This window comes from Artibeus jamaicensis, unplaced genomic scaffold (assembly GCF_021234435.1).
Source record: "Artibeus jamaicensis isolate MK-2021 breed Jamaican fruit bat unplaced genomic scaffold, CSHL_Jam_final scaffold_916, whole genome shotgun sequence".
Classification (NCBI taxonomy): domain Eukaryota; kingdom Metazoa; phylum Chordata; class Mammalia; order Chiroptera; family Phyllostomidae; genus Artibeus; species Artibeus jamaicensis.
In genome coordinates this window covers 4051177-4063357 of record NW_026522059.1, presented here as the reverse complement: position 1 = coordinate 4063357, position 12181 = coordinate 4051177, and the positions used below count along the sequence as shown (strand labels likewise).

At 55.4% G+C, this 12181-nt stretch overlaps 1 protein-coding gene across 4 annotated transcripts in view; it reads left to right on the top strand.

Moving 5' to 3' along the window:
- Nucleotides 1-4451: 4451 nt before the first annotated feature.
- Nucleotides 4452-12181, top strand: part of KHDRBS3 (KH RNA binding domain containing, signal transduction associated 3) — a 116317-nt gene continuing 108587 nt past the window's right edge. For 2 of the 4 annotated variants that reach the window (XR_008390744.1, XM_037166756.2), the window contains exon 1: nucleotides 4453-4930. Coding sequence is in view for 3 of the 4 variants with exons in the window: in XM_037166756.2 (XP_037022651.2) it covers nucleotides 4843-4930 (88 nt within the window). In the remaining variant the exon portion in view is untranslated. Of the gene's footprint in view, nucleotides 4931-5919; nucleotides 5942-12181 lie in introns of those variants that run through there. The other 2 variants (XM_037166757.2, XM_053660804.1) reach the window with 2 other exon arrangements.

Below are 12181 nucleotides of genomic sequence, written 5' to 3'. Positions count from 1 at the left end.
CTCAACGTGAGCTTTTGGGGGCTTGCGCTTCCACACTTGGCCACGAGGGGGTGCGTGCGCAATATCTGTGGTTTTAGTAGCTGCTGGCACCAGGAAGGCTCCCTTCCAGGTGAAGGAAGAGAGGTGGCTGGAGGGCCTGGAGCTTCCATCCCAGGCCTGGTGAGAGGAAGGAACAGGCCTGGACGGAGCGTGGATACTCAGGGAGAGAATGTGTGTGTGCTTGTGTGCGCAATTGCCCGCTGTTATCTCTGGGATACTTAAATGTCCCCTCTCAAAACCAGAGACTTCTGAGCTAGCTGAGTTCTGTGGCCCCTTCCAGCTGTCCGTGGCTGCAGGCAGGAGGCCCGGGGAGGTGGGTGCAGCAAAACAGAACAGAGTGGCTGACCCAGCCGAGGGGCCTCAGCGAGGGCCTAGCTTTGAAGACTTTCTCCGTGTCCCTCTCCCTGTGGTAAGTCTTTTCAATCGCACTCAAAGTTGGACAGCACATTTCCTGCAGGGACAGACATGGGGGCGGGGCCGGGATCGGAGTGAACACCGCTGGGGTTCGTCTTCCTGACACGGGATGACTGATTTCCAGGTGAAGCAGGGCCCCCTTTGGGCGCTTGTCTTACATGACAAACTCATTTGTCTCTGGGAGCTGGGAAGCAGAGCTGTTTGCAGACTGCCTTTCGGGAGAAGCGGAGTTGAATGCAGGCTGCCTGGTGCTTGGCAGGAGCCGCCCGCCTGACCAGCTCCAGGGCTGTGGAAGTGAGCAGGCTCTGAGGACGTCGTGGGGGCAGGGGGTCCATGGATGCCCGCAGCCCGATGGGTTAATGTGGAAAAACACACACACAAACAGTGGAGAGGAGGCAGGGGCGGTAGACGCTTTAAATGCAGCCCCTTAGTGCCCAGGCTGAGCTTAGTGCTTCAGCTGAAACTGTGTACTGGCCCCGGGAGAGAGCAAGAATCGTCTGCTTCCCAGTCTCAGAGACCTCAGGCAGTTGCCTGGAGATCACACAGCCAGTCTGCAGGAGAGCAGGGCCCAACAGGGGACTCCCTGGCCTCCATGCACTTGGATTTGGACTTCACCACCTGGGGCACTGCAGAGTCTGGGGCAACTGGGACGGGGCTCGACTTTCTAAAGAAAAGGAAGAGGAGGGTTGTGTGAGCAGCAACCTGGTACAAATGTGACCACTGCCTCAGGGCCCCCTCCCCCACCTGTGTGTGTCCCCGGATGACGCGGGGTCTGACCTACTGCCATTAGTGTCCTCAAGTCCCGCTGCACCGACAGGTGGCGATTCTGACTGCCATGGCCGCACCCCGCTGGACCTGGAGAAGCTTGCTGTGGGGGTGCCTCGGCCTCTGAGGGGGCCGGCGGCCTGGGCGACTCTCTGTCCCTGGGCCGAGTGTTGAATCCCTGAGCTGTGGGCCTGAGGAGCAAAGGCAGCCTGTTTCTTCCTGCGGCTCAGGGCCGCCAGGGCAGGTGCACGCCACGCAGAGGGAGCTGGTGACCACAGTGCCCCTGGGCGGAAGTGGCTTCAAGTCTGCTGTGTCCCCGCGGCGGGCCCTGCCCCTGGCTGGTCTGTGCTCTGGAGCACTTGTGTGTGCCCAGGGAGCACTGGAAGTCAGGAGACTGGAGTGGGTGCCTACCTGCGGCTGATCGCAGGGACACGCCAGCCTTTCCCAAACCTGATTTTCTCACTTTCCAAGGGACCGGAGGGTTAGGGACCTCAGGATGGCCGCCTGCTGAAGACCAGCAGAGTCTGCAGTGAGGCCTGGAGGAGCCCCCCTCCCCCCACCACGGGCCCAGGGGGGCCATGGCTCAGCCAGGTTGGTGGGTGGGGACAATTTCCTGAGCATCTCACAGAGAAGTTCATCTCCTTCCTCCCAGAGGGCCCCACACAGGCACTCTCGGTGCTGAGCACCTGCCCTCTTGGAAGGCTCTGGGACAAGGAGGGTCAGAGCAGAAGATTCAGTGCCCTTGGTGTTGGCGCCTGGTGTAGACACTCCCCCGCAGCTGCTGGCAGGGTGTCTCTGCCAACTGCTCAGATGTGGGAGGAGGGAGGGAGCCAGGCAGGAGTGTCACAGACTGCTACCTTGGAGGGGGGCAGAAGGGCAAAATAGGGGAGGAGCTGACAGCAGCGGGACTGAGGCAGGATATGAAACTGCTCCTTCTCCTCTTTGGTAAGTGGTGATGAATAGTCTCTTCCCTGCAGGATGTGGAGGGAACTTGAAAACCGAATGCAGAGCAGATGGCGTTGTGCCTGGTACTTAGTAAATGCTTGATAAAAAATAGCGATTTCTCAAGGTTCAGACTGCTTCTGGGACAGAAGGTCTGAGTGGAAAGGAGAGTAACAGACCAGGTGGTGAGGGTGCAGCTGAGCCTCTGGTCCATCTTCTCCCCTCTGGGGGCTCGTTCTTGTCCCAGACACTGTCCTTCTCCCTTCTTCCCTTTGCAAGTGGCTGTCAGGGACTCAAGCCTCAGAACGCAAGTCCTGTTATGGAAGAATGTAAGCCAGAGGCATGTGCGTGCCATTCCGATGTCGCAGGAGAAAACGCTTCCCCAGGGAACCTGGTGACTGTCCTCCAGGACTGCTGGCATGACCCTTGCAGATGTGTCTTGGAAGCTCAGACAGGTTAACTAGCTGTGGTCACTTGTGGGCCAGGCAGGAGCTGGGCCTCTAGCCATCTGTGTGGTTGTCCTGGCAGCCCCACTCTGGGCCCCAGGTCAAGAACAGAGCTGTCTTGTTCGGGGCCCTTCATTCAGTCTGCTGGGCAATGCAGAGTGCCCAGCAGGGAGGGTGCCACAGGGTGGGAGCTACAGCTGAGGGGAAGGAGAGAGGTTCTGGGGACCTGAAGAGCATCTATGCAGTGAAAGAAAAACAACAAAGACCATCGAACATGTCTTATGTGCTAGAGACTGATTGGGGGATCTCATTATGAGCTGACATGTTCGGTCTTCACGGCTCTCTTATGAAATAGGTTCCATTATCATCTCCACTCTGCACTGAGGAAGGGGAGGCACAGAGGCCACTTCCCCGACACACACAGCTGGTGGAGCCCCAGAGCCGTCCTTCCACATCCAGGCGGCCTGGTCCTGGAGGCTACACATTCAACTTTCTCGTTTAACTGCCTCTTGCAAGTTTAGACTACAGAGAGCCATGGAGAACATTGTTACTGGGGACTCTGCAGTGGCACCTTGGGTGGGAGCCAGGCAGCCTAGAGGTGGAGCAGGGAATGGGGTGTTTAAGTGCGGGAACAGCTGGACAATAGGGATGGGGACTCAGAGCAGCTCAGAGCTCCTTGATTTGCACTCTCAGCGCCTGTGGTCTCTATTTGCATCGGAGTTCAGGGTGTTGCCAGGGGGACTGGGAGGAAGATTCAGCCCCAAGCCGCTCCCCCGAAAACAAAACTTAGCCCTGCCTACAAGATGTCTATGGTCTGACGAAAACAGAGTCACAGCCCTGTGAGGGTTGCCCAGCACTGAGGGAGACGGAAGAGTGCCGCGCTTTGCAGGGGGAGGCAAGGCGGGGTGGCCTTGGAAGGCGGTGCAGAGAAGGCGGTACTGAGGCCAGGACAAGATTTGGGGGGTTGGCAGGGCCAGGCCGGACAGACTGAAGTCCTTGGCCTGTTGGAGTCCTTGTTTATTCCGCAAGCTGGAGAAATATGAAGACGCTGGGGAGGGGGCGGAGAGGGACAGAGGTCATCAGCACTCCTGTGCATCCGCGGGCCTCTACCCGCCCAGGGTACATGGCTCCCTCCACCACACCCAGGCACCCGCTGGCTTAAGGACAAAGAGAATGAGAACCCGGTCGATGGCAACTGGGGATGACAAAGACGCCCTGAAGGGCACATGCTTTTATGTAATAGACCTAGGGGCCCCTAGGGTCTGAGGGTTGGCGCTCAGAGGGCGGGGCCAAGAAAGGACAGCGTGCCCACGTTATTTCTGCAAATAGGGGACAGCAAAGCAAAATAAGTTAGACCAGTCCTGGGGGCCTTAAGGAGCAGGGAGACTTGCCCGGTGGCCTTTCCCCACAGCGCGCTGGGGTAACCCCAAACCCCGCTCCCTGTCCTCACTCCCAGCCTGTCCCCTCATGGGGAGTGGAGGTGAGCGCGCTCCCTTCGGGACTGCTCGCTGGGTGACCTTGGACCGGCCGCTTGCCCTCTCTGGGCCTCCGCTGACCGGTGTCTGAGTGTGGCAATGTTGTAATAGCAGCGCGGGGGGGCCCCCAGGCTGGAGGAGAGCGCCCGAGCAGGAAGAAGGCGCCCAGGACGCCCCCTTCCTGCCGACTGGCAGCTCAGCCGAACCGGCCCCACCCGGCGGCCGAGACGCCCAGCAGCGGGGCGCTGTGCCCGGGGCGCGGGGCGGGGGCGCAGCGCGCAGGCGCGGCGTGCGGAACCGGTGGGGCGGGGCGGTGCCGGCGGGGGGCGGGACCGGGCGCTCGGCGCGGCGGCTCAGAGAGCGCGGGGCGGCGCGCGGCGTGCGGGTCGCGTCTGAGTGGGGCGCCGGCGGTGGCGGCTGGCGGGGCTCGCCCGGGACTGCCCGAAGCTCGCCGAGCGCGCCGCCCGCCCGAGGGCCCGCTGATCTCGCCGGCCCGCGCCCGCTCCCCCTGCGCCTAGTGCGGGAGCGCGGGGCCAGTGCGGGAGGAGCGGCCGCCAGCGCGGGGCACAAGGTGGGCGGACACCCCCGGGAACCGGAGCTGCGCGGCCGGTACCCGCCCCGTGCCGCCACCGCCGGGCCGACTTCCCGGCTTGGCTCGGCCGAGGCGTCCGGCCCGGGTTCCGCGGCGCGGTCGGGGTTTGCGGGGCCGTTGCTGCCCGCCCGCCTCGAGTCCGCGTCCCGGGCCCGGGCGGCCGGCGAGCATGGAGGAGAAGTACCTGCCTGAGCTCATGGCGGAGAAGGACTCCCTGGACCCCTCCTTCACCCACGCTCTGCGGCTGGTGAACCAAGGTGAGGGCACACGCCGCCGGCCCTTTATGTGGCCCGCGGCCCTTGGGGGCCGGAGGAGTGGCGTCCCGGGGACTTGGGGACCAGGGAGGGTCGGGACCGAGTGGGAATGAGCGGGCTGGAGGGGTTGGCTGGAAACAGACCGCGCAGTGACTCTGGGTTCCCGGATAGCGATCTGGGGGCATTCGGGTGGGGATCTGGGAGAATATGGGACACCTGGGGAAAGCCCGAGATGTGAATTTGGGAGACTTAGGAAGGAAGAAGGCTGGGCGTTCGGATGAGACTTGAAGGCAATTCTTGGGGACTCGGAGGATACCCAAGGGAAACTTCTGGGTGGGGGACATCTGGGGGCTTTGCTGGGGCGGTGGTTGAATTATGCCTTTGGAAGAGGAGAGTGAGGGGACTCGGGAAACTCGCGTTGGTTTGGGTAAGGACCTGGAAAAGCAGCTGGAGGAAAATGGAAGGGTTTGAGGGGACCAGATGCAGAAGAGGTGAAGGGAGCAGGTGCTTCGATTGTTAGCGAAGTTTGAAGGCCATGGAGGAGGTTTGGGGGCCGACCCCAGGCATTTTGGAGAAGGACCCATTGGTCCTAGTGGCAGAGCCCGGTTTCCTCTCCCACCCCTTCGCTTTACCCAGATCTGGGCTCTCGCAGCCTTGGTGGGGGGGAGCGGGGAGTCTGCCCTCCCCGGGGGGTTAGCGAGTCATGACAAGCCCTGCTTGAGGCTGACTCTTGAAAGGGGCAGGAGGGGGGAAGAGGCCGGCACAAGAGCCCCTCTCCGCTCCTCATTTTGGGAAGAGCTGGGTAGGGGACCCTCATTGGTGGCTGGCTCGGAACACTGGCCAAGGAGTCTTAGCGGCTGGTGCCATTTTAGCACCACTCTAGCTAACTCAGGGTGTGAGCAGCCCTGGGAAGTACAGGACCCGAGTACAGGGGCTCGACAGAGGTGAGCCCACGCAGGACAGCATTTCCTGGCTCATTCCTCCAGCAGCCGGAGGTCTCTTCCGGGATGGAAGGTAAATGAAGTCTTCCTTCCCTGGAGCAGTTCTGCGCTCCTCCTGTGCCTTGAGTACGTGTTTCAGATGAGACGGGTTTGGGGGCCACTGGTCTGCTTTTCCTCTGGGGGAGGGCAGGCTCCCTGTCCGGTCGGATCTGTCACCTTTGGCGTGGATCACTCCTCAGTGACAGTCTGTAGTTCACGAGGTAAATCAGGTTGGCTGGGCTCAGCGCTGGCTCTGGCTCTTTCATTGTGGGAGATGAAAGATGAGCAGACGTATTTGGTTTGTAGGTAGGTATCTGCGTTTTAAAACAGTGACCTCCGGCGTTTGCCTAATGCAGCCAGTTCTTCCGCGTGGAGCTCGTGGTGACTGATGGTGGCAGTGGAGAGAGACTGCCCGTCTCCGAGAACATAAGCACATTGAATTGTGGAACAGGAATCGGCTTACAGAGCTTTTCCTTGTCACTGTACTTGGAGGCTTATTGTGATTTCTTTAGTCAAATGGGCTTGTGAGAAGGTAAGAGGCATGCCTTCTTAAATGAGGGGCAAGAATCCAAGTTCAAAACCCATGCTCTTAGCAGAAGCTCCCCAGTTAGGTCGGCACTCCCGGCTCTTTGTGGTTTCCATGTCTTTTGTTGCCTGCCGGGCTGTCATTTCTGTGAAAGAAATTTCTTTGCGCCCGGCGTGGGTAGTCAGTGGCGTTAGAAGTGTTCTGGACCGTGGGTGGGATCAAGTGAGTTTCCGACCGGAGAGGCTGAATCGAAGTGATGTTGTACTCAGTTAAGGAGACAGTTTAACTGAGAGTTTAACGAGTTATTTTAAAAGTCAAGATTATTTTTCTGTGCAGTGCTGCCATAGGACTGTGTTGACCAAACCTTCCAAGTTCTTTTGGTTTCTTTGTTTTTACTGGGGCTCAGGGCTTCCAGTTAGTTGAAACAGGCATTGGACAATGTTGACATTTAGTGTGGCTTTTAAAGACGTCTTAAACCTGATCACCTTAATTTTTCCATTAAAAATGTAATTCTTGTAAGAAGTACAGTCTCACATTGAACAGTTATGTGAAGGAAGCAAAGAGCTACTCATATGCTCTTATTACTGTTAATTTAGATTACTTCAGACTAAAAGGTTTTTCCCTTAAATCATAGGCTGATATCCAGAATACAAAGCTCTGTCATTTAAAATATTAATTATGCTGTTATGTGACTGCAGAATTACAAGTGCATTTCTAAAAATGTCTTAAGTCTGAATGGGAATGGTTATTAGCAAGCTTTGATTTTGAATCTGATAATCATCTTGTTATTGGCTAGAGGGGAGTGTTTGTATTCTTATGTAGCTATATTTTGGACTGTTTCCCTGTGAAGGAAACTCTGTTTTCAGAGGTCATCTGTTTTCACTCCATCCTGGAATCGGTATTCTGGCACTAACTGGTACTGTGATGAGGTGTCGGCAAGGCAAATGTTCCACCTGAGTGCCAAGCGTGGCATTTCATGGACAGAGCATCTCCGAAGGCTGATGCCCCCTCAGCTTTGCACGGTCCTTTCAAGTTTCCAAGGCGCTTCGAGGCCCCTGCTGTCTGGTTCAGTTCTCACACTCGGACCCCTGGGAGGCTGACATCAACATCTCCATTTTCCAGGGGAGGGAGCTGAGGGCTCTGCTCCGCGCACTTGCAGGCAGCTGAGGTGGCTTCATGGTGAGCCCGGCCTTCTCTAAGGTCATCGTTCTCACCGCTGTGTCTCCCCCAAGATGGAACCGAGTCCTTGCACATGCTAATTTAAAATCCTGCAGACATGGACATAATTAACACACTTGCTGCCAGTTGACTTCTTTGGATTTTCCAAAAAGTCCTTCTTTCTGTATTTGTCTGGTGCTTCTTCTCGGACGGAGTGGACAGCGTGGTAGATTCTTCCTGCAGGATTCCAGGGCTCGGCCGAGAGGCACTTCGGAATCAAGCCCTCCCGTGACCAGCAGTCAGCACTTGGTGACAATGGGACAGTTTATAAATGAGGGGTTGTCACTTTTGAAATATTAAGGCTTTGTTAACTTTCTAGCTGAATTACTTTTTCCCTAACGATCTTTAAGTAAAAACTTGAGCTGCTGGGAGGACTTGGAGATACGGGCTCCTGAGGACAGAGGTCGGCTTCTACACTTTTTCCAGGCTTGGGTTTTCTGATGGGCCTTAGGGACTGACTTTTATTTTTATTTTCTCAGCGTAGCGGGCCCTCCTTCCCTCCACCCCCCAAATAGTGGGTAATGCCTACTTGATGTGAAACCAAATCAAAGAAAATAGGCTTTGCTCTTCTCTCTGAACCCCTCCCCCACTCTCCCCACCCCTCCCTCACCCCCTCCCCCACATACACAGACAGGTGCTGCCTCTGCGTTGAATCGACACTGCAGGTTCTTGCCAAGGAGGTTAATTGGAGATGAAAGCCCTGCTCCGTATTTTATATTATATTTGCTGGTAGGGGATGTGCTGACTCCGACTAAAAACCATCTTCAGAAATGTCTTACGCATTATAATTTAATCCAGCTCTTGGTATGGCTTTGGATAGTTTTCAATACAAGCCAAGTAACCATTAAATAAGATTACATAACCCTGTATTTTTAATTATCGGGTATCATGTATGGATTGGTGGCTGGTTCACTGCCAAGTTCGCTTTAGTGGGCCGTGACAAGAGGAAGTGAACAAAGGAGGCAGGGTGAGGCGGCCTCCCTGTGTCCAGATCGACAGAGTTCTTTTTGTCGGCATTTTACAGTAAATGTTCTGATGGCATCGATTTCTCTAATATTAGGACTCGGTGTCACTCAGGATACATGTCGGGGGCAGCGCTGTATAAAGGGGGGGCATCAACTCTGCCCCATGTGCATCTCTGTGTAGCAAAGCCCAGAGTTTAATTTCTGCGAACCCCCTTCTTTGGAAAACACTTGATTTGCTTGAATGCCGGGAGGTGCGTGGAGCGGGCGGAAGTGGCAGAGCGCTGTTCAGGTGGGCGCTTTCACCCCGGAGGAGGTGCCTGTTCGGTGTTTAGTTGTGTAGGGAGTGCATGGGGCGACTCACACTGGTGGAGAATCCACGTCTGACTTTTCTGTAGCGTGTCACAAGTCACAGTGACCCGGTGGCGGTGCCTTACCGTGCCTCCGTACCTGGGCTTCAGTACCAAGTGTGTCGAGACCCTGCCCCGCTGGGTCCCGCTGGCTGGCGGAGGGAAAGACGCTGTCCGGCTCAGCAGACAGGCTCGCGCGCCCGAGGGCGGTCGCTCAAGAGTGAGTTTTAAGTTTATAGACGCCTACAGTGTCCTAAGGAATGTCTTACTCGTCATTCAGCTATCTTCTTATTACAGGTGGTGACTAGAGGGCATAGATCGAGCCAAGTCAGTCGAGGGACACTTCCGAACTGCTTCTCTGTGTGTGTGAGTTCATACGGTAACAGCCCAGATGTGTTGAGGTCCTTAACCCAGTTTTTCAGGTGTAGAAGCCGAGATGCCAAAAGTGAAAGTGACTTACTTGAGGTGACGTTCTTAGCAAAGGTCTGAGTGAAGGTTCCAGCTTTGTCCTCCAGCACCTTGCTCTTTCATTGTACCACGCAGTCCTTGCAGGTTCAAGGGCACACTGCGATGGGACAGGTAGTTCAGGACAGACAGAGAGGAAAACCCCGGCCTCTCATGAGCTGTTTGTTCTTTTGTCTCTTGCCTGTGTCGGAATTGAAAGATAAGTTGTACACCACCATTTTTTATACTCAGTCGTGCAAATTCCCACCCTAAAGTACCCGGATGGGTTGCATTGCCCATTTTCTGGTCCCCCTAGTGGCCTGTTCTCATCACTCTGCTGCCTGGGTCTCTGGTCTTCCCCCAGGAGGGCGGAGAGCCTAGGTTCCTCCTGGCCTTACGTCACTGCTTCTTTAGCACCTCCTGTCAGTCTAGGTCCAGGGCCCCGCCCCTTATCAGAATGTGGCAGTTGTCCACGCCCACCTTCCTTTGGCACCGGGTTTCACTGATCTTAAAGGAAGGAGAATTAGCGTAGTTGGCGGTCAAGAAAGCGTAGCACAGTGGGAAGGTAGAGCACCTGAGCTGGGCGGAGGGCGGACTTCTCTGATGCACCCCGAACACACAGGAAAGCAGGTCTTCTGTGGATGCAGCCCTTTCCAGGCTGGGAACCACCCACACCCCAGAAGGGTATCCTGGAAGTCAGGGCTCCTTCCTGAGGGGCAGTGAGAGGATGTGGGCTTTGAGTCTGATCATTGTTTACTTTAAGTCTTTCTCAGGGTACTTGTTTAGCTGGTGGGCTCGAATACAATTAGCTCTCCTTCCTCAAAGCCTTAACGACGTTTCTCACCACAGATCAAAACCAGAAATTTGGAGGCCCTTGTCATGTGCCAAATAAGCCTTCTTACCTGCAGGAGCACCTCCATCTGGGGTGCCATGCAGATCCCCCCGTCCCCCAAGAGCGATTGAGAGAATGGATCTGATGTCTGCGGCATCTTGGGTGTCACTGGCCCTTTGGCCTGTTGGTGCCTTCCTCCCGAGGGACGTTGGAAGGGTTTACATTTTTTTTTTTGCCAGTAAAACAGAAGCTGAGTGTTCCTAAGCATCATCAGGCTTAATGATTGTAATAGAAGCTGCCAGATTGAGGGCCCCTTCTGGGCCAGGTACTTCCTGTGCCTTATCTCCGACCCCGACGTGACCTGCAAGGTGGGGGGTTTCATCTCTGTGTCTCTCCACCCAGGCACCGGAGGCTCGGACACTTAAAGGGACTCGCCTAGTCAAGGTGCACAGCTTAATCACGCTGAAATTTTAACCCACCTCTGCAGTGTTTCGATAAGATGGGCTAAGAAGAGATGAAAGGACAGAACTTGACATTACTGTTTGTTTTTGAGTATAAGTTTCATTAGAGTGGAAGGCAGTCAGGAATTTCCGATGGGGAGGATGCATTTTTAAAAGAGGTTCTTGAAAACGGGTTTCACCAGAAGGCAAGCTTGCTGCTTTGCTTCCCTGTGCTCCCCGGCAGTTCACTTCAGTCCCGAGTACGCATTCGGGGAGAGGGTTTTATTTAAGTCCACAGTTGGGGAGGGAGTGGGAATCCCTGCTGTACGGAAAGTTAGTAAGTGGTGAAGGTCTGTCTCTGCTAAAGGGACCTCTCAGAGGCGTGGGGCTCCTGGTATTTGGATGCTCTGTTCATCACAGAAACAAGGGAGAGTGTGATATCAGGGATTTAGAGTCCGTTTATGGCATGTTTAGAAATTCTCCGTCTTCTAAAAATAGGCTCTGAAAAGAAAAAAGAAAGCGTGTCAAGAACTTACAGAAACACATTCCCACAGACAGTGCTGCTGGCTTTCCGAAGGGGGGCCGTTTGAATACACTGACCTTGCAATCACTAGTATTAGCAGTTAACATTCGTTCATCAAGAGCTTTTTCTGGGTTAGATGCTCTATGTACATAATTCCATTTAGTTCCTGGACAGTTTTAAAAGAGTAAATCATTTGGCCTTATCTTACAGATGAGAAAACCGAGGGCAGGAAGGTCAGGTAATTTATCCGAGGTCCGGCAGCTGCTAAGCCATGACCCAGGGTTCAGACTTGCGTGTGCCCACCTCCAGGGCTCACCCGTGAGGTGTGGGTGGAGGCGGAGCTCTCGCTGAGGCTGGAGTTTCATGCCTGAATTCTCTAGGAGATTCTCTGTTACGGTCTTGTGTGGGTGACCCGTGAGCAGGGCAGACTGATGCCACCCAGAGGGGCGCAGCCAGTGGCGTGACAAAGCGGGGCAGGGACTTGGTGACCAGCGGCAGCCTGGGAGGTCTGGCGGTTGGCATTTTCGTGGGAAGCAGCCTTCTTAACAAGGGGAGAGCTGGTGCAGAAGGGGCCGCGCAGTTACGGGCGGCGACAGCCTTCCAGTCGGTAACCCCGGGCAAGTTCATTTCTTGGCATCGCAGTTTCCCCATCTGTATACTGGGACCCTATATACCTCCCTTGTAGGGTTGTTGTTAACATGTACAGAGTTTCACACCCAATAGGTGCTTCAGAAACAGTGAACAGCACATTTCATGGAGCAGCCTGAATCACTTCCCAGACATAAAGTCTACAATAATAATTTAATATGTAAAGCATCTGGTTTCATCCCTTGTGGTAATTGTATGTTATTAGGATGGTTCTGGTTTTCCAGTCCTGGAACTGTGGACGGAGAAATCCACTCTTTAGGAAGCGTCTCTCATTAATAGCCTGCGCAGAGTCAGCGGCAGCGCCAACGGGTTTTTATGAAGCCATTCCAGA